A 25,559-nucleotide genomic window follows, 5' to 3' on the forward strand; every position below is an offset into this window, starting at 1 on the left:
ATCTTTCCCTCCTTTAGGGAAAAGGAATGCATCCCTCAGGAATGCAGACATCCAGCCCCTTCCTCTTTGAAGGTCCAGAATTCTAGGACAGTGGCCCCTCCTCCCTCAGACCCTGGAGTCCAGGCCCCCAGCTTCCTCTTCACTCAGACCCGGGAGTCCAGGCCCCCGGTGCACTCAGGGACCTGTGCTCCCCTCCCTGGTAGCCTGGGTCGGGGGTCATCAGGGTCAGAGCTGTGGGGGCGGGAGGAATGTGTGTGGGAGGCCTGAGTGAGAAGGTAAGGGGCGGGGCAGCCTTCTGTCTCAGGAACCCAGGGACACAGGGGTTAAAAGGAAGCGCCAGGAGCGTCTGAGGACAGGACCAGCCTCTTCCAGGGAGACTAGGAAGCTCGGGGTGTCCAGGCGTCCATCTGGCAGCCTGGAAGCCCTGGACTGCGCCCCCCTCCCACTGGCCCCTACATCCTCTGCTTTCTCTCTCTCTGTCTCTGACTCTGAGGCGTCCTCTCTGCTTTCAGAGTCCCTTCTCTCCCCGTAACTACCTGCATTTCTGACTCTCCCTGCCTCTCTGTCTGTCTGCCTGTGACACGTGCCGTCCCTGCCCCCAACCCAAGAACCCCTGGGCTGGTAGGCAGCCGGCCCCCAGCAGGTAAGATCACACCAGAACCTACAGGTGTGGCGGTGAGCGACAAGATGAGCACAGAGCCAAGGTGCAGAGGAAAAATCCCATGGGGAGGGAAGGACGTCAGGGGCCCTCCTGGGCCTTCCTGTTAGTAGGAAGACAAACCAGAGCCAAGACAAACAGAAAAGCTTAATGAGAATCGTGCTGTGAGCCTCTGGACCATCAGATGTGGTTCTGGGTTCTCACCGGCACCTGCCTGCACAGGACGCTTAGATGGAAGACGTGGGCCGAGGAAACGAGAAATCAGGAGTCTAGATGAAGGACAGAAGTCAAGGGTCAGGAGAGCACGGCAGGCCATGGAGGAGGAGAGGATGAGGAGGGAGGAGGAGGGGACTCCGGTGGAGGCTGAGACGGGAACTGATGGAGCGTTTGGCTTCTCCTCTCAGGAATGGTCATGAAGACGCTGGCTGTAGTGCTGGTTCTGATTGCTGCAGGTGGGAAGAATGGGAATGGGGATGGGAGGTTTGGGGACGAGGTGGGGGTTGTTGATGGGGAAGAGATTGGCATTGGGGAGGGGGATACACTTGGGGATGGAGGTTGGGTGGGTTTGGAATGGGGAAGAAGTCAGGGGCCAGGTTAGGGGTGGGGGATGCAGATGAGGAAGAGGGGATGGGAGGTGGTTTTGAGGATGGGGAAGAGTTTGAGGATGGGGTTGGTGTGGAGAATGGGGACAGAATAAGTTTGGGGGTGGGGATGGAGATGCTCTTGATGGCTGAGAGAGGATTGAGTTTCACCTTGGTGGGATGCACCTGGTGTCTCCAGACCTCCTCTCTGACCCAGACCCTCCCTCCCTCAGCTTGGGCTGAGGAGCAGAATAAGGTGCTTCACGGCGGACCCTGCGAGCAGACCTCCCACCCCTACCAAGCTGTGCTCTTCACCTCCGGCCACCTGCTGTGTGGGGGGGTCCTCATTCACCCTCTGTGGGTCCTCACGGCCGCCCACTGCAAAAAACCGTAAGTCTCCAGGCCGTGAATGGGCAGCGGCTGCAATTCGATCCCAGGGCTGCCTGGCAGACGTGAGGCACGAAGTGACACACACGTTCCCCTGTCCCAGCCGGAGGCCATCTGATAGCCAGGTTCATCTGGCCCATATTTAGTTGAGCGCCAAATATGTGCCAGGCACATTTTGAGGCCCTGGTGATCTAGCGGTGAAGAAAACAAGCAAAATTGCTGGTTCTATGAGCTGACCCTCTGATTGGGGAATCAGATCATGCAGGGCCCTGGAAGGAGCGATGGAGCGTTTGGACTTAATTCTAAGCACAGTGGGAAGCCACTGGAGAGTTTTAATCGGGGAAACAGTGTGAGCTGGTTTACATTCTTAGGAGCACTCTGACTGCCATGTGGAAAGTGGGCTGGGCAAGAGAAAGTCAAGCAAGGGATGCCCGTGGAGGCGAGCAAAGAGGAGGTTGGACCAGGATGGTGGCAGTGGGGACGGAGGGAAGTTGAAAACCCCGGGAGGTATTTTGAGACTGAGCCAGCGGGACTTGGTGAGGTGGGAGGGAAGACGCAGGGCTGACCTCCTGGTATTTGACTTGAACAATGGGGTGTGTGGGTGTGTCCTCCTCTGAGTTGGGCAGAGGGAAAGAGAAGCTGTTTGGATGTGGGAGGGGAGCGTCAGACATTTTTAGCCAAGGTGAGTTTGAGATTCCTGGGAGATGTCCAAGAATGAGGGCAGGTTGGCCACAGCACTCCTGGGAGAGGCCAGAGCTGGAGGTAAACAGGTAGTAGTTAAAGCCACGAGACAGAATGAGGTCATCCGAAAAGCGGGCATAGACAGAGGAGTGTAGAGGGCCCAGGACTAAATCCTCAGGGCACTAATAATCAGCAGTTAGGTTAACCACAGCTGATCAATGCTAACTATGGGTCAGGCACCAAGTTAAGCAGTTGACATGTCCTTCCCGGAATCCCCACAATAAGGGACTCTTGGTCCCATCTCGCAGATGAGGAAATAGAGGGTCAGAGAAGCAGCAAGGGACAACTCAAGTGTTTGGAAACCAACAGGTGCCACGTCCACTGGGGGGGGGGGTCTCAAGCAGGGTCAAGGACTCAAGGACCCTCAGGGTGGTCTCCCCCAAGCTCAAGGAGACCTGGCATAGCTCCCACCATCCTCATTCATTCATTCGGTGCACATTGATCAAGAGCACCCACTAATGGGGCTGGCTTCATGGCCTAGTGGTTAAGTTCGGCGTGATCCACTTCGGTGGCCCGGGTTCAGTTCCCAGGCATGGATCTACACCTCTCATCAGCAGCCATGCGTTGGTGGTGACCAACATACAAAATAGAGGAAGATGGGCACAGATGTTAGCTCAGGGCGAATCTTCCTCAGCAAAAAAAAAAAAAAAAGAGGACCCACTAAGTGCCAGATTTGAGCTAGGCACTGGGGATTCAGCCATGGGTGAGGTATGCAGAGTCCCCACCCTTGGGAACACAGGAGCAGAAAAGTGCAGAAAGACAGCTATTTAACAAACCCTTGAAAAATGATATAATTACAAATTACCCTAAGTCCAATGAAGGAAAAGACATCTAAAGGCACCTACTATAGAAGGAAGAAAGTGTCAGGAAGGACTTTGTGATGAGATGAAATTCAAGCTGAGGCATGGAAAATGAGAAGGGGTAGCCAAGTGAAGAAGGGGAAGAACCTTCAGGCAGAGGAAATGCAAGGACAAAGACCCTGTCGTGGGAACAATCCGGAATGTTCTAAGAAGGAAAGTCACCAGCTCATGGAGGACAGAGGATGAGAGAACGAGGCACTTGGGTTTTATTCTGAGGGCAATAGGGAGCCATGGGAGGCTTTTGAGCAAGGGAGTAACTCTTTGATCCATTTCACAAGTATTTATTGACTACCTGTCATGTGCCAGACACCAGTCTAGGCCCTGAGGAAAATTGCCTGAGGAATGAAACAAAAATCCCATCTTGATATTCTAGAGCTGTGCCATCGAATGCGGTAGCCAATAGCCACAATAAGCCAGTTAAATTTACATGAATAAAAATGAAGTGAGATTCCAACCCGCTAGCCACATTTCGTGCTCAGCAGCCACCTGTGACTAGTGGCCACTGTATCAAACAGCGCAGATAGAGAACATTTCCATCATTGCAGAAAGTTCTGTTGGATAGTGCTGCTGTGGTAGGAGGAGAGACAATAAAACAAGTAAATATTTAACAATGCATGTATAGTATCTCAGATGGTGATGCTACGTTCTCTGGGGGAAAAGAAAACAGGAGAGGGAGATAGGAATAGCCTGTTGGGGGTGGATATTTGCATTTTAATTGGGTCACTAGGGAAGGCCTCACTGAGAAGGCAACATCTGAAGGAGGTGAGGGAGAGAGCCATGCACATATCTGGGGTAAGGAGTTGCAGGCAGCAGGAACAGCCAGTGCAAAGGCCCTGGGGTGAGAGGATGACTGTTGTGTTCAAGGAAAGGCAGGGAAGCCAGTGTGGCTGGAACAGAAGGGCGAGGTGGGAGGGGGAGTAGGAGGAGATAACTGAGAGGTGATAGGGGCAGATTGTGCAGGACCTTATCAGCCATGGTGAGAACTTTGGCCTTTATTTTGAGATGGGAGTCATGGGAGGGTTCTGAGCAGAGGAGGGACAGGACCAGCTTATGTTATTAAAATCTCTCTGGCTCCTTCCTGGAAGATATACTGTAGTGGGGCAAAGGCAGAAGCAAGGAATCCAGTGAGGCAGCTACTGCTATAGTCCAGGTAGGAGATGATGGCGGTCAGACCAAGATGGTAGCAGTGGAGGAGGTGCGAAGGGTCAGATTCTGGATATACTTTGGAGAGCCAACAGGATTTCTGGTCAGCTTGGATGTGAGGCATGAAATAAAGAGTCAAGAATAGTCATCAAGGGGGGCTGGCCCAGTGGCACAGTGGTTAAGTTTGCACACTCTGCTTCAGCAGCCCGGGGTTCCCAGGTTTGGATCCTGGGCACGGATTGACGCACCACTCATGAAGCCATGCTGTGGCAGGAGTCCCATATACAAAATAGAGGAAGATGGGCACAGATGTTAGCTCAGGGCTAGTCTTCCTCAGCAAAAAGAGGAGGATTGGCAACGGCTGTTAGCTCAGAGCCTGTCTTCCCCCCACCAACCCACAAAAAGAATAATCGTCAAGGTTATTCTGGAAGGATGGAGTTGTCATTTACTGAGCTGGGAAGACTGTGAGGGGAGTAGGCCAGATGGTTCATGGAGTACCAGGTTACGCCCGCCTCCCACCACAGCCCCCTGTGGACACCCAGCTGCAGCCCAAGGGCTCCAGGTGAGACCCAGACATCCTCTTCCACAGGAATCTTCAGGTCTACCTTGGGAAGCACAACCTTCAGCAAAGGGAGAGTTTCCAGGAGCAGAGCTCTGTCGTCCGGGCTGTGGCCCACCCTGGCTACAATGCCGCCACCCATGACCAGGACATCATGCTGTTGCGCCTGGCACGCCCGGCCAAATTCTCTGAACACATCCAGCCCCTGCCCCTGGAGAGAGACTGCTCGGCCAACCACACCAGCTGCCACATCCTAGGCTGGGGGAAGACAGCAGATGGTCAGCAGGGGGAGGATGATGGGGCAGCAAGCCAATGGGTGATGGGTCCTGGGGGAGGTGGGCTGATGGTGAGGACCAATGGGGCAGTGTATCAATGGGGAGGGAGGGCAAATATGGGAGTTGGGCCAATGAGTGAACAGCCAATGGAGAAAGTAGACCAACGAGTGAATGGTATGGAGAGATGGGCTATAAGGTAAAGGGTTAATGAAGAGGGAGGGTCAGGGGGAAGATACTAGTCAGGAAGGAGGCCAATTATCAAAAGACACCACTCAGGATGCACTGATAATCAAGCAGGGATAAATGGGGGAGGGACTAATCAAAGAAGAGAGATCAATAAAGCAGGGGAGCCAGCTGAAGGATGTGAACTGTGAGGGTGAATGGAGTAGAGAGAGACAATAGGGGAGGGACCAATAGGGGAAGGGTCAGTGGTCAAGAGAGTCACTAGAGGAAGGACTAGAGGAAGAAGCAAGTCCAATAGATCGGCAGGAACCATTGGAGGTGGGCCTGTGTGTGAAGGGCCACAAAGGAAGGTGGACCATTAGATGAAGGGCCAATAGGCAGAGAGAACCAACAGAGAGGTCAGGGCCACTTAGGAAGGACCAATGAGGGAGGTGGACCATTGATTGAAGAGCCAATAGGAAGGGAAAACCAACGGGGGAGGGCAGGGCCACTTAGGAAAGGACCAATGAGGGAAGGGGACCACTGAATGAAGGGCCAATAGGAAGGGAGAACCAGAGGAAAGAAGGGACCAGTTAGGAAAGGACCAGTGATCAAGTGGTGACCAATCAGGATGATCGGATGGGCAAGAAGAGTCCAATGAAGGATGAAGGGATATAATAAGAGGAGGGACTAATAGAAGAAGAGCATCTAGAGGTCAGTTGGAACTACTGAAGAAGGTGGGACCAATGGAAGACAGACAAATGGAAGAAAGACCTAAGAGAAAGGAAAACCAATAGGAAATGAGAACTCGTGGAGAAGGTACGATTAAAGAGGGAAACAGGCCAATGGGAGGGAAGGATGATGTAAAGAGGGACCAATCAGGAGTTAGGGCCAATGAAAATGGGTGTTAAGAATGAGAGGCAAATAGGAAGAAGCGAACCAGTGGGAAATGAGGACCAATACAAGAGCGAGGACTTCTAGGGGAGGATGAGGGTAGGGCGGGTTGTGAGGTGAGCCTGGCCTGTCTGTCTCGGCAGGCAATTTCCCTGACACCATCCAGTGTGCCTACATCCACTTGGTGTCCCACGAGGAGTGTGAACGTGCCTATCCTGGCCAGATCACCCAAAACATGGTGTGCGCCGGGGATGAGAAGCTCGGGAAGGATTCTTGCCAGGTGAGGACACCGGGACCTGCCAGTTGAACAGCCAATGACAGAGACAGGAAGAGACAGACACACAGACAAAACCAGAACATTCCAGAGACAGGCTGGGAGGGAATCGGAGGCATGAGAAGGGAGAGAGACTCAATTAGACACAGAGAGACACAGTCAGGGCAGGCGGAGATATACAGACAGCCACTAGAGACAGGAGGTGCAGAGACGAGGATGGAGATGGAGAGATCGAAAACCAGGGTAACTAGTAAGGAGGCAGATGGTGTGAGGGGACTGTCCTTCCTCGAACAGAGTCCCCACAAGTCCTGCTTGGTAATGGCCAAGCTGTGGAGGAGGGGGACCCTACCTGGGGAGAGAGGGGGCTCCATCCCCACTCCCAAATACCTTTAACTTGGGCTTCGCCCACCGTCGTCCATTGGGTCTCCACTCTTTATGCCAAAAATGATCCCAGTGCATTGAAGGATCTGCAGAGACCAGCCAAGAGGGAGAAAGAGACAGAGATAAGGTGGTACACAGGGATGGTACACAGGGAGATGGATACAAAGAAAGGGCAGGCAGACAAGCCCCATTTCTGAAACTGTCCTCTCTTGAGAGATGTCTCTCTCTCTCCTTCCCTCCCTCCATCCCTCCCTCCCTCCCTCCTCATCTCACTCAGCACCTCTGCCTCTCTCCACACCCCTCAGTCTCTGTTCTTGATCTTTATTCTTTCTCTTTTTCTCTCTATGCCTCTCTGGATCTTGGTGTTCTCTCTGTTTCTCCATGTTTCTGAGTCTCCCTCAGTCTCTCTCTATTTCCCTGTCTGTGACTCCCTGTGTGTCAGTCTGTCTGTCCATCTCCGTCCTCGAGTATCTCGCTCCATCTCTGAGTGTCTCTCTCTCCCTCTCTACCTGTCTCTGTGTCTCTCGGTCTTTTTCTCTCTGCATTTCTGCATCTGACTCTCTCTCTCTTTCCCATAGGGTGATTCTGGGGGTCCCTTGGTCTGTGGAGACCGTCTCCGGGGCCTCGTATCATGGGGCAACGTCCCCTGTGGATCCAAGGAGAAGCCAGGAGTCTACACCAATGTCTGCAGATATGGCCACTGGATCCGAAAAACCATTCAGGCCAACTGACCCTGACGTGTGACACCCAACTCTTGACCTACGACCCTCACTTGCTGGCTCCAGAATATCTCTGACCAAGACCTTGCCTTCCCGCCACCTGCCCAGACCCGACCCTTAACGCTTAATAAAGGCAGTGACGCGACAGCACGAATCCTCCCTGATTTTAGCCCCAGCCTTGCATCACCGGAGGTGAGTGGGGACAGGGGCTAAGGTCTTACCCTCTCCACTAAGAGAACACAGGAAATCCCTTCCAAGCATCCCTCCCTCCCTGATTATCTCATGAGCTCGATTTCTTCCTGCAGAGGAATGATCACAAGTCTGGAAAAACCTGAGTTGGAATCCCAGCTCTGCCACTGGCTCACCGTGTACCCTTGGGAAGTGCCTTCTTTCACTGTGTAGATGTTCTTATCTGTAAAATCAAGATAATGATAGTATATTTCCCATAAGGCAGTGGCCATTGTTGGGAGGGTTCAAGGTTTGAACATGTGAAACATATATGACAGTGCCTGGCACACTTGTGTGAGCAATAAAGAGTGACTTTTATTACTAGTGATGCTTTTTGCTTTTATCCTGCTTCTGCCTCTCTGAAACCCAGATATTCTTAGCTCCCTTTTACAGCCCAATTTGCTTTTTCCTCCCCTCCAGGAAGACATCCTAGACCACCCCACCTTATGCTCGCCCTCAGGGGTGGCCTTCTCTCCTAAACTCCCCTTGGGGCAGCAAAAGTGGGGAAATGAGAGGGCTGGGAGACCACTGCGTGTGGGTAAGAGTGACGGGAGATAAGATGGGAGAGGAGTGCATGGACCAGATCCCAAAAGACCTCAGACCCCAGATTGAGAGGCTGGGACTGTCTCCTGAGGGCAATAGGGAGCCATGGGAGGATTGTGAGCAGCAGCAGCACTGGGACCATGTGCAGGATGGACAAAAGGGGAAAGACTAGAGGCCAGGGAAGAGGTTGAGGTGATGGTGTAGGGAGAGAAGATGAGGGCTGAGCTGGGGCTGAGGCTGGGAGGACTGGGGAAGGGAGGCTGAATATGAGGTCATGGAATGGAGAAGTTTGGGTGGAAGGCGTTCTCATAGAGGGAACGAGCTGTAGAAAGGCCCGGGGTACCCCGGAGATGGCAAATCATCCAGGATGGTGGGGGCTTGGGTTTGAGGTGGGAGAAGTGGGCGACATGGCTGGGAATGTAGGTCAATGGAAGACAGCGCTGGGCCTTCAGCATCAGGTAGAAGAACTCGGCCTGGATCCTGAGGGCCCTGAGGAAAGGAAGGACAGAGTCAGGTCTGGGTATTAGAAAGATCCTGCTGTGGTCCATTTGAGGGATGGGGATGGGCAGGGAGGAGGAGAGACTGGGGGCCCCCAAAGCAATGAGGGGAGCAGACAGGTAGAACTGGGCAAGGACCCAGGCTTCTGCATGCTTTCTGGGATTCTCCCACCAGCATGCACGTGCATGATCCCAAACCAACGCACACACCTCCACCCCCAAGCCCCAGACCTGTCCCTGTCCCCAGAGAGGCCTTCTCCTCTTAACCCCCACTGCACCATCTGCAAGAAAGACAAAATAGCATCTAAGCCAGGTGTCCTCCCAGAGAGGCTAGTGGGACAGGTAGTGGCTTCCCAGAGAGAGGGAAAAGAGGGCCCGGGAGCTGGAGTTAGGAGCAGAGAAATATTTAGGAACAGAGAGAGAATCAGAGGCGATAATCCATCTGTTTCACAAATATCTATTGCAACCTTATTTTTGCCCAGCACAGAGTAGAATGGAATTGGAAGTTATTACGCAGAGCGACCACAGCATAGAAGATAGTCAAAGTCAATCAGGGGTCATTTTATGACGGAAGAGTTATGTGGTCCAAAGACAGAGAGAGTTTATGAAAAGAACGGAATCCTTCGGTTTCAAACGTCTTTAGAGTTGGAGAAAAAGAACACTCAGATGTCTCAAGAACCAAAGAAAGGTGAAATTTTATCAAGGGGACGCAATGGGAGGGAGTGGTTGACTTGTATCAGACTATGGAAATATGAAGTCATGTGGATGGCCCAGGCTTGCCTTGACCAACCCCTTCCAGAACTTATGAATGATAAACAGGGCCATGAAATTCACTGGGGTCACGAGGAGGAACCCAATCAATGAATATCCAGACCGAACTCAATTTCAGTTAGGGGCCAGCCCGGTAGCTCAGTGGTTAAGTGCGCATGATCCGCTGTGGCAGCCCGGGGTTCGCAGGTTCGGATCCCGGGCGTGCACCAGCGCACCGCTTGTCAAGCCATGCTGTGGCGGCGTCCCATGTAAAGTAGAGGAAGATGGGCATGGATGTTAGCCCAGGGCCAGTCTTCCTCAGCAAAAAAGAGGAGGATCAGCATAGGATGGTAGCTCAGGGCTGATCGTCCTCACACACACATGAAAAATATCAATTTCAGTTAATTGAGAGGGAATCATCTTCCTTAATGGATAATAATAATAATAAACACTTACCCAGCACACAGCAGCATTTTTCTAAGAGCTTTATATGTATTAACTCATTTAACCCTGACAGCAATCCTCTAAGCTAGGTACCATTATTGTTCCCATTCCACAGATAGGGAAACTGAGGTGCAGAAAGGATCCATAGTTTGCCCCAATTCTCACAGATACTAGCTGGCCAAGTCAGAATTTGAAGGCCAGGTGACTAATCCCAGAGTTTGGGTTCCTAACTGCTCTGCTATCCTAAAGTTTTCTTTCAATTCTCATACATTTTCGAATCGAGCATAGAAATGTTTAAAGCCTCAACCCTTAACATGAATATTTTGTTGCAGCAGAACCGCTTCACATTTGGTATTTAAGGTGCTTGTACATCTAAGAGAATTTTACCAATTATAGGGGCAGCCTTGTGACTTCGGCTTGAGATGTGTCATTGATGTGTGATTTTTTTTTTTTTTTTGCTGAGGAAGATTTGTCCTAGGCTAACATTTGTTGCCAATCTTCCTCTTTTTGCTTGAGGAAGATTCACCCTGAGCTAACATCTGTGCCAATCTTCCTTGATTTTGTATGTGGGTCGCTGTCACAGCATGGCTGACAAGTGGTGTAGGTCCGAGCCCAGGATCTGAACCCACGAATCTGGGCTGCCAAAGCAGAGGGTGACGAACTTAACCTCTAGGCCACCGGGCCAGCCCCTGATGTGTGATTTTTGAGTTGGAGTCATACGAAGTTCATATCCAGTGTTGGGATACTTGAAAGAATACAACATTGATCATATTTATAAGTGTAATATCCATAGAGGTATAATTTACTTAAATGCTCTGGAAGCTTTGTCTAAAAACGGAAGGACTTCCAGAAGAGATTGAATGTGTTGGTTTTAGAAACGTAGTTTAAAATGTTTGAAGACATTGAGTTAACTTAGTTTGTAAATGGGACCAAACATTACAAAGACCTATCTAGAATAAAAAGATTTGTAGACTAGGGGACAGCCCCACGGCCTAGTGGTTAAGTTCAGCGTGATCTGCTTTGGTGGCTGGGGTTCGCATCCTGGATGTGGACCTACACTACCTGTCAGTGGCCATGTTGTGGCGGCGACCCACATACAAAATTGAAGAAGACTGGCACAGATGTTAGCTCAGGGCAAATCTTCCTCAAGCAAAAAGAGGAAGTTAGCTCAAGGTGAATCTTCCTCAGCAAAAAAAAAAAAAAAAGGAAAAAAATAAAAAGATTTGTAGGCTAAACTTAAAAGACAAAGAAAAAAGTAAATTGCTGGATTGGTCACTTTAACGCATGAACTATTGACTGCAATAGTCAAAATATACCTTGGAATTTTATTTCTTTATTTTTTTTTCCCTGTACACTGAAAACAGCCTCAGGGCTCTAAAACCTCCCGTTCCACGGGTGCGGGATTATAGAAGGGAGCAGGACAGCTCGGGTTTTGCCCTCAAGGAATGTGCGCTCCACAAAGACAGCATCTCTAGGCGTCTTCGTCCACCTTGTTCACAGGTAGGTCTGAGTCTGGCATAGAATAGGTGCTCAGTAAACAGGTGTTGAGTGAGTGTTTGGCTCTTCTATCCTACTGGGGATGGAGACTTGGAGATATAGTCAGAGATGGATGCAGAGAGCTGGTGGCAGACAGAAAGAAGGGCTGGAATAGAGAAGAGGGTCGGAGGGGCAGCTCCAGATGACCCAGTAGTGGGGAGGGAGAAGGCATCTTCTGGGCTCCCCACCCAGCGCCTCATTTCCCAAAGAGCCAGGAGCCACCTGTCCCGAGCCTGGCCTGTTGGTCTCCTTCCCCATCGACGGGCAGCCCTGCCCAACTCTCTCGCCCATGCCCAGCTGCACCAGCTGAGCCAAGGCACATGCGGGCGCCCCCAGAGCTGGATCCCTGCCTCTTTCTGCCCCACGGCCCCCGTCCCACGGGGAGGGGCAGGAGAAGGGGTGGAGGAGTCCCTGGGCAAAGTGGCCTGAGTCTTCTCAGCCCAAAATGCGGGGACAGAGGGCAGAAAGAGAGAGAGAATGATACAGAGACAGAAACACAGAGAGAGAGAGACAGAGAAGGGCAGAGTCACAGGGAAAAGAGAGATAACAGAGAAGGAACGATGCCAAGACCCAGAGGTGTAAATAGAGAAAGAGATTAATCGAGGCTCACAGAGACACTTAAAGTGGAAGGAGGAAACTTTTGGGCGCGGCGATGGATTTGCTCGTTATCTTGACTGTGGCGATGGTGGGACGTGTGTCAAAACCCATCAATTGTACATGTTAGATACTCATGGCTTATTGTACCTCAGTTGTACCTCAATAAAGCTGTAAAAAAAATACAGCAGGAGGGAAATAAAGGAAAATAAAAGACTTAATTCTAAGGCGTATGTGACAGAGAGCATTCAGAACCATTCAAGAGCGCATCATGGAGACACAGAAAGACAGAGAGGGAGAGACAGGGAGACAGAGACATGTGGAGACACGAAGAGAGAGAAACAGGGACCCTAAGACAGAGGGGAGGTAGAGAGAGGTCCAAAAGGAGATCTTCAGTGGAGGCCTTATATTGAGAGAGACTCAGAAAGATTCAGAGGGAAGCAAAAACACAGGGAGAAGGAAGGGTAGAAGAGTCTGAGAAAAAAACAGAGGCAAAGTCGATAATGAGCGGGAGGGAGGAGGCGGGCTGAGCAGAAGGCGCAGAAAAGAAAGCAAAATCCTGGCGCCAAGAAGGGCGCCCCGGAGCTGCAGAGATGCCCGAGCGCAAGGCTGGGGGGGCCGGGGAGGATGGTCCGGACATGCGGAGACCCCTCCCCATCCGCGGACCAGGGAGGTAGGGAGTGGCCCTCGGGACTGGGTGGCGGGTGCTCTGGGGGCGGAGGTGGAGGGAAGCAGGAAGAGTGGTTGCTAAGCCCCGGCACGGCACCTCACTCCCTGAGAATGCGCCCCGGGGATCGGTGGGTGGTTATAACCCAGGCCGCGTGCCCGGAGCCGAGGAGGAGGCGGCGGGACGGCGCACGCCTCAGGAGTCTGCAGCTGAGCTGGGAGCGGGTTCCCCACCCCCTACCTGGGGGACGCGGCAGGTGAGGCCTGGGAAGGGGGACAGGGAGAGAGATGTGTCTGCCTATCTGGCTCTGGTCTGGAATGCACCCCCATCTTTCTATCTTCCCTCCTCGCCCCGACTGGGGGGTGCTGGATGTCGACTCCCCTGAACTCCATAGTCCCTGGGTCTGGACTCAGCGCCCATGGTGGGCAATGTCCTCTCTGCCCTGGGAGACGGGACAGGAGAGGAAAAGAAGAGATAGTGACTCCAAGAATCCCTTGGGCATTCTCACCCCCCCCCCGCCCCCGTCCTCCTCCCACCAGGTGCAGTGGCCATGGCTACAGCAGGACCCCCCTGGACGTGGATGGTCTGTGCCCTGATAGCCCTGATTCTGAGGGTCACAGGTAACCAGAACCCCCACCTGTGTGTGAACTGGTTATCTGTGTGTGGCTGTGGGTAACTCTGTGTGATCCTGGAGTGTCTATCCCAGGGGCTGCGTGGGACTGGGTATGGCTCTCGGACCGGGTCAATGTGAGCCCATGTCTGTATTTGTGATCATGCAATTGTGTGTGGTTGTGTGATTGCAACCATCTGTGTGTGTGTGTGTGTGTGTGTGTGTGTGTGTGTGTGGTGCCTTCTCCCACATCAAGTGACAGGTGGGACTACCCTCTGAGGCTGTATATGTGGTTATGTGACTGGATGTGTGTGTGTAAGACCGTGTGTGGCTCAGTCACTATGTGGGTGACTGTCTGCCTGCTGTGAATGCTACTGTGTGTGGCTACTGGGCTTTGGGTATGACTATTGGTGTCTGGGGTTCCTGTCGCTGTGTCACTGGATTTCGTGTGACAAAAGTGTTCATCACCATGAAAATGTGTGGCTAGGTGCTTGTGTGGAGCTGTTTGTGATGGTGGGATTGCAAAATTGTGTGTGGCTGTGGAGTTGCTTGAGGGTCTACGTACAGGTGAGTGTATGTGACTGCGTGTTTGTAGGGGGCTGTTGTGTGACGGTGCAGCTGTGTGTATGGAGTTCCTGTTGCTGCCTGGAGGGATGGAGTGTGCAGAAGTGGCTTTCACTATGAGGCAGTGGCTGTGTGAAGGTGGATGCTGCTACGTGGCTGGTACTGTGCCATGCTGGGTCCACTGGGTGTGATCGTGTCACCATGCCAACGTGCCTGTGTGCAGAAGTGTGAGTGTAGTCTCTACATATATGCATATGCTGCATATGTGCCTGTCACTGAGACACTGTGCGTGGGTGCCCCTTAATGTGTGTCCCTGGGGAGTGTGTGCAGCTGTCCCTGTGGAGACGATGCGTGTCTGCCTGTATACTGGCATGTGTGCTCGTCTATGACAGCAGTTGTGTGCATGTCTCTTGGAGTGTGTGTGTAAATGAAGGCTTCGCTTCTCCCAGTCACCCGCAAGAACATGAACGAGTGATCCGACCACGGTGGGGACTGGTGATGGAGTGGGGTATCTGTCTGTCTGTAGGTCTGTGAGTGGGAGGAGAGTCTTGGCAGGAAGATTCAGGAGGCGTATGTGTGCTTGAGAATTCAGAAAACCAGCCCTGCTCTCCTCCTCCATGGGGCCCCCAAACTGAGCCCCCTACCTCGTTCTGCTCACCCAACTCTCGCCCTGCCCACCAGCTCTGACTCCGCCCCTTTCCCTCAACCACACCCCAGTCTGGACTTTATCTAAGGTCAGGGTCCCCTCGGACTGTGCCCCTCCCCCAGTCAGGCCCCGCCTCTACGACTCTCCCCCTTTTGGCCAAGCTTCACCCCCTATCCTGTCCTCAACTCCTGGACCCTCGCCCCTAGCTCCTCCCCCAAAGTCAGGGCTCTGTATAGCATCGACTCCCCCACATGACCCTGCCCTTGGCCCTACCTGTCATTCCAAGCCCCTCCCACATCTCAGACTCTGCCGCCTCCAGCCTTGACCCCATTCACTGAGGCCTGACCCAACTTCTTGAGCCCAGGTCCCGCCCCTAACGCCCTGCTCGCTGCCCACCCCAGGCTCCACCCCCTGAGCCCTGGCTCCGCCCCTGAGGTTGTGCAGTTTCACCCTCTCCGGTCCCACCCCCTGAGCTCTAAGCACTCCCAGGAATCTTGAGGTCCAGTTGGAGTTCAGCCTCACCACCCGACCCTGGACTCTGTCCTTGATTTCTCCCGCTCGCTCCCTCATCAGCGGTGGCACGTTTACTCTCCGGGCTCCGCCTCCAGAGCCCTGGTCCCGCCCTCTCAGCATCAGCCCCCGTCAGAAATCAGACATCCTCGGGCTGGTCCCCTCTCTTGAGTCTAATGTCCATCCCTTGAGTCCAAGCTCCGCCCCTGAGCCCCTTCCTGCCCATTTTTTTTGTCCCCAGAGCCTGTTCTTGCAAATGATGTTGCTTCCGGCGACAAACCCTCTGCCCCGGGCCCTGCTGGGAACACCGGGGACTTTGGACCCGGGGCCGGGGAGGGCACCCGGGCGGACGACGGCAGGGTCCCCCGCATCATGAATGGGACCAGCTGCAGGAAGAACAGCCAGCCGTGGCAGGGTGCACTCTTGAGGCATACCAACCGGCTCTACTGTGGGGCCGTGCTGGTGAATCCGCAGTGGCTGCTCACGGCTGCCCACTGTCGGAAGCAGTGAGTGTGGGCTCCAGGAGGAGGGCTGGGGAGGGTCCGGAGAAGGGTGGATGCGGGAGGGGGCAGGGAGGTGAGGGTCTGGCGGGGATGGGTGGGGGATGAGGGAGCAGGAGGGGGTAGATTAAGGATGGAGTTGGAGAGGAGAATGGGGAGGTAGGGTTAGGTTGGGGAGAAGGTTGTGGTAGGGGGTGGGAGTTAGGGATCCGCTGGATTGGAGGTCAGGAATGCACATGTTGAATGGTTTGGAATGGTGATGCGATTCAGACTGGCTTTAGAATTGGGGGTGGGGTGGGGATGAAGATGGGATGGGGATTGGAAATAGATGTGTGGCTGACGATGGGGTGCGGTAGGGTTAGGAATGGGATTGGAGATGGCTGGATTTGGAGTTGGGAATGCACATGTTGATGATGTGGGGGTAGGAAAGGGATGAGGGTTGGGGTGAGGGTTGGGTTGGGGGTTGGGAATGGGTTGGATTTGGGGATGGACATGCATAGGCTGATGGTTTGGGCCAGGGATGGAATCACGATTGGCTCCAGAATTGGAGGTGAATGGAGACTGGGATGGGGTGGAGATAAACATGGAGTTAGGATGGAGTTGCAATTGGGAATAGATCTGGGATTGAGGATGCGGTTGGGATTAGAGTTCAGGCGAGGTTGGAGGTGGTTGGAGTTGAGGTTGGGGATGGTTAGATTTGGGGTTGGGAATGCCTATGTTGGTAGTTTCTCTGTGGGGAAAGGATTAGGGTTGGGGATGGGTTTGGAGTTGTGATTGGGGCGGGGATAGGCATGGGGTTGGAGATAAAGATGGTATTGGGGCTGGGTTGAGGATGCAGTGGAGTTGGGCTTGGGGCTAGGTTTGGGGCTGCAGTTGGCACTGGATGTGTGCATAGGGATCAGGGGTGGGGGTGATTGGCACCGTCTTCCTCAGACTTTTCAGAATCCGTCTCGGCCACCATTACCTGGATCCCATCTACGAATCCGGGCAGCAGATATTCCAGGGGATCAAATCCATCCCCCACCCGGGTTACTCGCACCCCAGCCACTCCAATGACCTCATGCTCATCAAACTGAACAGAAGAATCCGCGAGACTCCGAGTGTCAAGCCCATCAACATCTCCTCCCACTGTCCGACTGCTGGGACCAGCTGCTTGGTATCTGGATGGGGAACGACCAGCAGCCCCCAGGGTGAGCGTCCACGTCCCTCTTGATGTCCACCCGTGTCTGCCTTCTCCCCGCTCTGCCTCTGAGCACTCTGCCCTTCCCCATCTTTCTCTGCTGCTCACTGTGGCTCTGCACTGTGTGTCTCTGTTTGACAGTTCACTACCCCAAGGTCCTTCAGTGTTTGGACATCACTGTGCTAAGTGACGAAAGGTGCAGGAAGGCTTACCCGGGACAGATAGACAAGACTATGTTCTGTGCTGGTGACGAGGTGGGCAAAGACTCCTGCCAGGTAAGGCTCGAGACTCCTCCATTCACTCAGCAGTTGCACATGGAGTACCATCTGCTTAACCCGGAACCTTGCTAAGTGCTGGGAATCCAGCGATGACCAAACCAGTTAGGACCCGTGTTCTCATGGAGTTCTCATTCTGGTCCAGTGCCGTCCAATAAAAATAGAATATGAGCTATACATGTGATTTTAAATTTTCTAGTAGCTACAACTAAAAAAGTAAAAAGAGAGAGATGAAATTAGCTATTTTAATAATCTATTCTATTTAACCCCATGTATCCCAAGTATCATCATTTCAAAATGTAATTAATATAAAACAATTATGAATGAGATAGTTTACATTTTTTTCATAGTAAGTCTTTGAAAGCCAGTGTGTATTCTCACACGGACAGCCTATCTCAATTTGGGCTAGGTGTGTTTCAAGTGCTCAATGGCCCCGTGTATGTAGTGGCTCCTGTATTAGAGAGCACAGGTCTAGAGGGAGAGATCAAGGCTGTTCTGTATGGTGGAGCAGGTTGTGCACTGCAGAAAGATATCACATCTAAGGGGCACCCTTCACATGATAGACATCACAGTTTTGTCTGGTTTGTTTTCGCAAATTTCAGGCAGATGGCAGTCAAGGGTCTTGTTCCCACAAAATCTGTAGTTTGAAAGTTTTCCGACAAATGCTAATAAAATGTCTCGAGGAAGGAAAACAGAAACCCGTGGTAGGTATTTAAAAAGAGAAAATATTGGGGCTGGCCCCGTGGCCTAGTGGTTACGTTCACATGCTGCACTTCAGTGGCCCGGGGTTCACAGGTCTGGATCTGGGGCGCGGACCTACGCACTGCTCATCAAGCTGTGCTGTGGCAGGCGTCCCATCTACAAAATAGAGGAAGATGGGTGCAGAAGTTAGCTCAGGTCCAATCTTCCTCAGCAAAAAGAGGAGAATTGGCATCAGATGTTAGCTCAGGGCCAATCTTCCTCACGAAAGAAAGAAAGAAAGAAAGAAAGAAAGAAAGAAAGAAAGAAAGAAAGAAAGAAAGAAAGAAAGAAAGAAAATATTTAATAGAGGACTGACTACAAAGTTGTTGGAAGGATTAGAGGAGCAAAAAGGTAAAAAAATCCTATGATCAAGAACCTGCATAAATAGGGTAATTTCAGAGAGTGGTAAAGGCTATAGAGAAAATAAAACTTATCTTTATAATAGCAAGTGATGGGGGGCAATATTCAAAAGGGTGGTTGGAAGGCCTCCTCGAAGATGTGGCATCTGAACAGAGACTGAATGACACAAAGGAGCCAGCCTTGCGAAGGTTAAGGGAAAGAAAAGCTTGTGCAAAGGCCCTGAGGCAGGGAGGAATTTGGCTGACGCAAAGAATAGGAAAAAAAGCCAGTATGTTTAGGAGACAGCACGTGGGGGGCGGGGGCAATACGAGTTGAGCCTGGAGAGACAGGTGGGGGCCAATGTTCAGGAAATATTTCTTGATCCCCAACACAGAGCTTCTCTACATTCTCATGGAAGCTATCTCTGTTGAGGATGACAGAAATTAAAATTAAACTCTCACAGCGATCAGGACCCTTTCCTGTATTCAGGTCCCCAAGGGTTCAAGAGGGATGTAAATTAATGAGCTCTCTGCTTGCGAGATGGATGCTTCAGTCACAATGGCCTTTAGGAAACTGTGAGCTCAGACAGCACCCCAGCCTCATTCTGAAGGCTGTGAGAAGCGACCCTCAAAAGTTTAGACACCTGACAATTGCAACCACTTCCCAGGTCTCCCACTTTCATCTCCGTCCCCACTTAACACTGGAAGCACACATCTGGAGAGAGGGGTGAGTGGGGGGATTTTTAGCAGAAGAAGAAAGCACATCTAATTCGAATGTCAGCATTTTAAACCATTTAGCCTTTCTGTAGCCGAGGTTAGTACCTTGGTTTTTTTTGCAGACCTCAAGTAGTTTTTTTATGCCAGCGTGTGGTCTGGGTGTGTCCACTAAAAGCAAGAAATAATAGCCACAACAATACTAATACTCATAGTCTAATAATAGCAGCGAACTAATTGTTGGACACTTTTAAGTGGTTCACATGCATCAGCTCCTTAACTCATTTCGTCATTATTATTAGCTCTATTTTACAGACAAGGAGCCAAGGCTTGGAGCAGTTAACTAACTGCCTCTCAAAAGAAACTCTGCATAGGGTATTAAAAAATCATGAGAGAAATTAAACCACAAGAAAGTTGAAATTCAGAGCTCCAGGCTGCCGGGCTCTTTTGCCTGGAACAATGTCTGCTCATGGGAAAGAAGCCAGGTCCTAGGTTTCTTTTTGCTTCTTTATACTTTATACGTTTATGTATTTTGCATAAACGTGAAAAAGAAATGACAGTAAAGATTGGTGAATATTATTATAGGAGGGTAATTACAGGGAGTTATGGGCAATTAAGCACAGGCAACCCACATTAGTCCAAAGGAAGTGGGTCTCAACCAGGGAGTGATTCTGCTCCCCACCACCCAGGGGACATATGGCGATGCCTGGCAATATTTTTGGTTGTCACAGCTGTGTCCAGGGGGAGGGGAGGTTACTAGCATCGAGTGGGTAGAGGTCAAGGATGCTGTTAAACATCTTACAATGCACAGGACAGCCCCCCACAGCAAAGAATTATCTGGCCCCAATGTCGGTGTGGTCCAGGTTAAGAAACCCTCATCCGGGGCTGAGATCTGCCTTTCTGCAAAAGTGAGGTATAAGTACAAGGGTTGATGTGAAGGATGAGTGAAGAGGGAGGAAGGGAAGGGGAGTGTCCAGTAAGAGAAATAAGGTATTCAAAGGCTGGAGGGGAGAGAGAGAGAGAGAAATAGAGACACACGCAATAAGGGAGACAGACAGAGAAGAGGTTGGAGGGGAATAGAGAAGGACACAGGGGGTTTCTAAAGGTTGGACTTGAAGTGCAATATTAACATTCTCCCCCTCTGTCTTTCTCTTTTTACCTGTGCCTCCTTCTCTGTCTTTTCCTGGTTCTCTTCATCCCTCTGCTTTTTACCCCTCTGTCTCTATCTCTTGTTGCCCTGGTTCTTCTTCATCTGTGTGTCTCCCTCCCTCCACCTACCCACATCTCTGCCTCTCTGTGCCTCCCTTTCTCCCCCGCAGGGTGATTCCGGGGGCCCCGTGGTCTGCAACGGCTACCTACAGGGCCTCGTGTCCTGGGGAGACTTGCCTTGTGGCAAGCCCAACAGGCCCGGCGTCTACACCAACCTCTGCCGGTTCACCAAGTGGATCCAGGACACCATCCGCTCCAACTCTTGAGTCATCCCAGGACCTGCCATTCTGGCGCCCCAGGCCCTTTGCAAGTCCCCACCCTTGCACGGACCCTGACCCTCCTTCCAGACCCCCATTCCTTCGTGAAGTTGTCGAGATGGTTGATCTCTCCAGCTCCCCGAGCCTCCTGGAGTCAGAGTCCCCTTTCCCCGACCATGACTGACCCTGTCTCTCTAGTCAGACCCTGGAGACAGCCCCCAGAATGATCACCTTCCTTCCTTCCTCACTGCTTCCTTCCTCAGTCCCAGAGTCCATCCCTTCTCTGCAACTGTGACCCAAATTTGGTCCCAGAAATAAAGCATCTGAGGAGAAGGGGCTGTGTGTGTCGTCACCTCCCTTCACTACCCACTGAATGGCGGGGCAGCCGGGAACAAGTTACGTCTCTCCTCTGCACTACTGTGTTTGCTCTATTGGGTTATTTCGGTTGCAAGAAACACAGATCCGCTCAAGCTGCTGTCAGCTTAAAAAAAGCAAATTTTGAGGCTGGCCTGGTGGCATAGTGGTTGAGTTCGTGTGCCCCACTTCAGTGGCCCGGGGTTCATGGTTTCAGATCCTGGGCACAGACCTATACACCACTCAACAAGCCATGCTGTGGTGGCACCCCACATACGAAACAGAGAAAGATGGGCACAGATGCTAGCTCAGGATCCATCTTCCTCTAGCTAAAAAAAAGAAAGCAAATTTGCCCATTATTTTATCTCAAAATGAGTTTATTTGGGAATAGCCAAAAGAATTGCAAATTGAGATGTGCATGCTATGGTGAATCATAGGCAAATCCAGTAAACAAAGGCAGGGAGCTCCTTTTATAGAGAAAAAGGGGGAGTGGGGAGGGGCTGTTCTAAAGGAAAGTCCATTGGGGGAAAGTAACAGTTTAGGGCGGCAACGGCTCCTCATTGCTTTTCTCATTGGCTGAGCTGTGGCATTTCTCATTGGCTGAGCTGTGGCATTTCTCATTGGCTGAGCTGCAGCTTTTCTCATTGGCTGAGCTGTGGCATTTCTCATTGGCTGAGCTGCAGCTTTTCTCATTGGCTGAGCTGTGGCTTTTCTCATTGGCTGAGCTGCGGCATTTCTCATTGGCTGAACTGTGGTGTTTCTCATTGGCTGAGCTGCAGTGTTTCTCATTGGCTGGGCTGTTGCTGGGTGGGGAGAGAAATCTTCCTTCAGCAATAAAGTAGTCTTACTTCCCGTGAAGATGCAGGAGTCTGTCTCTTCCTGTTTGGTGTAATTGACGATGTGTGATAGGGCATTAGAGCTCCCCCTACAGGCCTTCCTGACTCCCACGTAGTTAAGGTTTCTTTCATTAGTTTCCACACTGCTTCTCATTTTCTCCACAAATATTGATGGAGTGGCTACTTTGTGAACCAGGAACAGTTGGTTCCAGGTGCTAGGGATACTGCAATGGGCAAAACAGAGAAAAAACTCCTGCCTCATGGAGCTCCTGTTCTAGTTGAGGACAACAGACAATAAAGAGATAGACAAATACATTATGTACTATAATGGCTATGGAAGTGATATGAATAAAATGAGAACAGGGCACGAGGAAAGAGAAGGAATGTTGGGGAAAGGGGGTCTATTTATATTGGATGGTCAAGGAGGATGTTAGGGAGCAGTATGCCACCCCCCACCCCAAAGATGTCCACATCCTAATCCCTGGAACCTGTGAATATGCGACCTTATGTGGCAAAGGGACTTTGCAGCTGTGATTAAATTAACGATCTTGAGATGGAGAGATTATCCTGGATTATCTAGGTGGGACCATTATAATCCCAAGGGTCCTTATGAGAAGGAGGCAGGGAGTCAGAATGAGAGAGAGAGACTGGAAGATGCTACACTGCTGGTTTTGAAGATGAAGGACGGGCACATGAGCCTAGGAATGCAGGTCGCCTCAAGGAGCTGGAAAGGGCACAGGAATGGACTGTCCCCTAGAGGCTCTAGAAGGAGCTCAGCCCTGCCTGCCAATGCCTTGATTGTAACCCAGGGAGACAACATTTTGGACTTCTGGCCTCCAGAACTATAGGAGGGTAAATTTGTGTTGTTTCAGGCCACTAAGTTTGCGATAATTTGTCAGAGCAGCAATAGGAAAACTAACATGAAGGACCTCTCAGAGGAGGTGGCATTTGAGCTGAGACCTACAGGATGAAAAGTGACGAGCCTCGTAAATACCTTGGGGGCCTGGTGTTCCAGAGAGAAGGAGAAGTGCGAAGGCTCTGAGATGGGGCAGGCTGGGTGTTTCGCAGGAACGGAAAGATCACTGTGCCCGGAAGCGTGAGTCTTTGTTTTCCTTAAGAGGTTGGGGAGCCACTGGAGGTTTTTAAGCCAGATGGTGACGTGAGCTGTTCTTGAGCATATTTTCCAAAACGTTGTTAGATAATCTACTTTTGGCAACAAGAGAAAATTCACACTCTTAAATAGTAATTAAAGTTTTAACCTCACATGCCAAGAAATGTAAGAGCAGTTCCAAGCACAGGATCTCAGGGCTCCAGTTCCATTTCTCTCCGCCACTCTTGATTCTCCCTCCTCTCTCCCATCGTCTTCAAGATCAATAACTGTACCCAGTCTCTTTTTAAGAAGGATGACACTTTTCTAGAAACTGCCCCTGGAGAATTTCCTTCGTTCTTTTTTTTTTTTTAAAGATTTTATTTATTTATTTTTTCCCCCCAAAGCCCCAGTAGATAGTTGTATGTCATAGCTGCACATCCTTCTAGTTGCTGTATGTGGGACGTGGCCTCAGCATGGCCGGAGAAGCGGTGCGTCGGTGCGCGCCCGGGATCCGAACCCGGGTCGCCAGCAGCGGAGCGCGCGCACTTAACCACCAAGCCACGGGGCCGGCCCTCCTTCGTTCTTATTGGCCAGAATTGGGTCACCTGTCCTTTCCTAAACCAATCACAGGTCAGGGAAAGTGAGATTGACATGGTTGATTTGCACCAATCAGGATTCATTTTCTGAGATTGACACCAGAACTTCCCCTGAATCCTGTAGATGTGAGGAGAGGCTGCTCCTTGAATGAAATGAGAATTCTCTTACCAAAGAAGGGGAGAAAGATGGATGTTGGGTAAACAATCAACGGTGTCTTCTGTAGGCGTCCTTTCAGCAATATAAATTAACTTTCCATTGAAGGATAAGGTACATACTTAAGTGTGCACCTAAGTGCCCTAAACTCAATGAATTTTCACAAAACGGAACACACCCTGTAACCAGCACCCAGTTGGAGCAACAGAACATGACCAGCTCCCGGGAAGACCAGCTAGGGCCCCCCTAAGAGTCACTACCCCCAAGTGTAGCGACCTTCCTAATATCTATCACCATCAGTTTTGCCCGTTTATGGACTTTCTATAAAGAAATATAAATGTATTTACCTAGACAGATTTATAGAAATATAATAAAGTTATATAAATAAACTCACACAGTGCATTATCTTGCATTTGGTTTGTTTTGCTCAGTATTATATTTGTACGGTTCTTCCAGATTTTTGTTTATAGTTTTGAACATTTCATTCATATGTGTCAATGTATTCCAATTTATTGACCCATTTTTACTATGAATGGGCATTCGGGTAGTTTCTAGTTTCTTCAACAGTTTTAAAGGTCGTGTGCTGATGTAACATTTGCTAAAATTACGATGAAAAGAGTTTAAGAGAAGCAATGTGCTTGATTCTCCACCCGCCCCATCCTCATGTTTCTTCCTCCTGATGGCAGAGCCCGGATGCATCTAGAGTCAGGTTTAGGCACGAGGGTGAGCAGGAGATGAGAAGGGAGCTATGTGGGTCAGAAGGCAGAGGTTGATGTATTGTGAACCTGCCTGACTTAGCTCAGGGAGAGCTGAGCAAAATTGAGATGCACTAGTCATCATTCTCCCCACTGCATCACCACCCAAGCCCAGTTATTGCTGAGGGTGTCACGTGACCGAGATAAGGATCTTCACCTTACTTCTGGGTGGCCAGGCGATGCAGATCTAAGCAATAAGATCTAAGCTGAGACCTAATGGCTGGGTTTTCCTTGCAAGTCCTTGTGTTTTTGATAAAAGGGAAGGCATTAATGTGGGTACCCGGAGGTGGCCCAGCCACTTTGCACCATGAGGATAAAAGCCCAGGACAAAAATGGGCCCACAAGAAGCAAGAAGAAAGCCGCACTCTGGTGACTTGCTGAAACACCTGCTCCAGGCATGGACTCCCAGTATCCGGGCTTGAAAGAGAGAGAACAAAACCGAGGGGTCTGGGCTACTGTAGTTGGTTTTTGGTATGCTGATACAGAGGAGATGATGGGAAAACGAGGTTTCAAGGAACTAAACGCTGAGCTAAGACATCGTGCAGATTTTCCTGGGCAGGTTGGACTTTCTTTTCCTGGATGAAGATGTGTCTTTCACAATATGGATGCTTGCCTCAGAACAGGAGGGGACAGATGTTTGTAAATAGTTCCTATTAAGGGTGGAGAGGATCAGTTTATTTCCTGCATGGTGATGTAAGTGGTGAGGAGAATAGGGCTGTGGTGGTGCAAGAAATAAGCTTCTTGCCCTACTAGATATTAAGACATACTACAAAACAAAATTACGTAGTAGTTTTAAACGTGTGGTATTAGTGCAAGAATAGACAAATGAACCAGCAACACAGAAGAGAGAGCTCAGAAAGAGATGCATGGGAACTCAATATAACATTACATAATATATATAAAGTATGATAAAATAGCAAAGCAAATTTTTTTGTTGTTGTTGGGAAGATTAGCTCTGAGCTAACATCCATGCTAATCCTCCTCTTTTTGCTGAGGAAGACCGGCTCTGAGCTAACATCTATTCCCAATCCTCCTTCCCCCCCACCCCAAAGCCCCAGTAGATAGTTGTACGTCATAGCTGCACATCCTTCTAGTTGCTGTGTGTGGGACGCGGCCTCAGCATGGCCGGAGAAGTGGTGCGTCGGTGCACGCCCGGGATCCAAACCCGGGCCGCCAGTAGCGGAGCGTGTGCACTTAACCGCTAAGCCACGGGGCGGGCCCTAGCAACCCAAATTAATGGGGAGAAAATGGTATGCTTAGTAAATGGTGTTGAGGAATTTGACTTACCATGCAGAGAAAAATAAAACTAGATTCCTATCTGACACCACACAGGAAGG

The 25,559-nt window shown here is 50.8% G+C and overlaps 2 protein-coding genes across 2 annotated transcripts; both read left to right on the forward strand.

Annotated features, from left to right (window-relative positions):
• The first annotated feature begins 393 nt into the window (after nt 1–393).
• Nucleotides 394–8,177, forward strand: KLK6 (kallikrein related peptidase 6). Its single transcript, XM_087421285.1, has 6 exons — nt 394–643; nt 1,063–1,110; nt 1,473–1,629; nt 4,960–5,207; nt 6,404–6,540; nt 7,494–8,177. The coding sequence occupies exons 2-6, from the start codon at nt 1,065–1,067 to the stop codon at nt 7,644–7,646; spliced, it is 741 nt and encodes a 246-aa protein (XP_087277411.1). The 5' UTR covers nt 394–643; nt 1,063–1,064; the 3' UTR covers nt 7,647–8,177.
• Nucleotides 8,178–13,440: 5,263 nt separating this feature from the next.
• KLK5 (kallikrein related peptidase 5) lies at nt 13,441–20,763 on the forward strand. Its single transcript, XM_004440332.3, has 5 exons — nt 13,441–13,513; nt 15,465–15,729; nt 16,657–16,913; nt 17,045–17,178; nt 20,291–20,763. The coding sequence occupies exons 1-5, from the start codon at nt 13,444–13,446 to the stop codon at nt 20,444–20,446; spliced, it is 882 nt and encodes a 293-aa protein (XP_004440389.3). The 5' UTR covers nt 13,441–13,443; the 3' UTR covers nt 20,447–20,763.
• Nucleotides 20,764–25,559: the final 4,796 nt, after the last annotated feature.

The sequence above is a fragment of the Ceratotherium simum genome, chromosome 33 (assembly GCF_057802395.1).
Source record: "Ceratotherium simum simum isolate JZ-2026a chromosome 33, ASM5780239v1, whole genome shotgun sequence".
Lineage (NCBI taxonomy): Eukaryota > Metazoa > Chordata > Mammalia > Perissodactyla > Rhinocerotidae > Ceratotherium > Ceratotherium simum.

What these genes read in the sequence shown, in the direction of transcription:
- KLK5 (XM_004440332.3), top strand. Translation starts at nt 13,444, where the DNA reads ATGGCTACAGCAGGACCCCCCTGGACGTGGATGGTCTGTGCCCTGATA. An exon ending in GCTGCCCACTGTCGGAAGCA is followed by an intron (nt 15,730 to 16,656) that starts GTGAGTGTGGGC and finishes CGTCTTCCTCAG; the next exon opens with ACTTTTCAGAATCCGTCTCG. An exon ending in TGGGCAAAGACTCCTGCCAG is followed by an intron (nt 17,179 to 20,290) that starts GTAAGGCTCGAG and finishes TCTCCCCCGCAG; the next exon opens with GGTGATTCCGGGGGCCCCGT.
- KLK6 (XM_087421285.1), top strand. Translation starts at nt 1,065, where the DNA reads ATGGTCATGAAGACGCTGGCTGTAGTGCTGGTTCTGATTGCTGCAG. An exon ending in GCTGGTTCTGATTGCTGCAG is followed by an intron (nt 1,111 to 1,472) that starts GTGGGAAGAATG and finishes TCCCTCCCTCAG; the next exon opens with CTTGGGCTGAGGAGCAGAAT. An exon ending in GCCGCCCACTGCAAAAAACC is followed by an intron (nt 1,630 to 4,959) that starts GTAAGTCTCCAG and finishes CCTCTTCCACAG; the next exon opens with GAATCTTCAGGTCTACCTTG.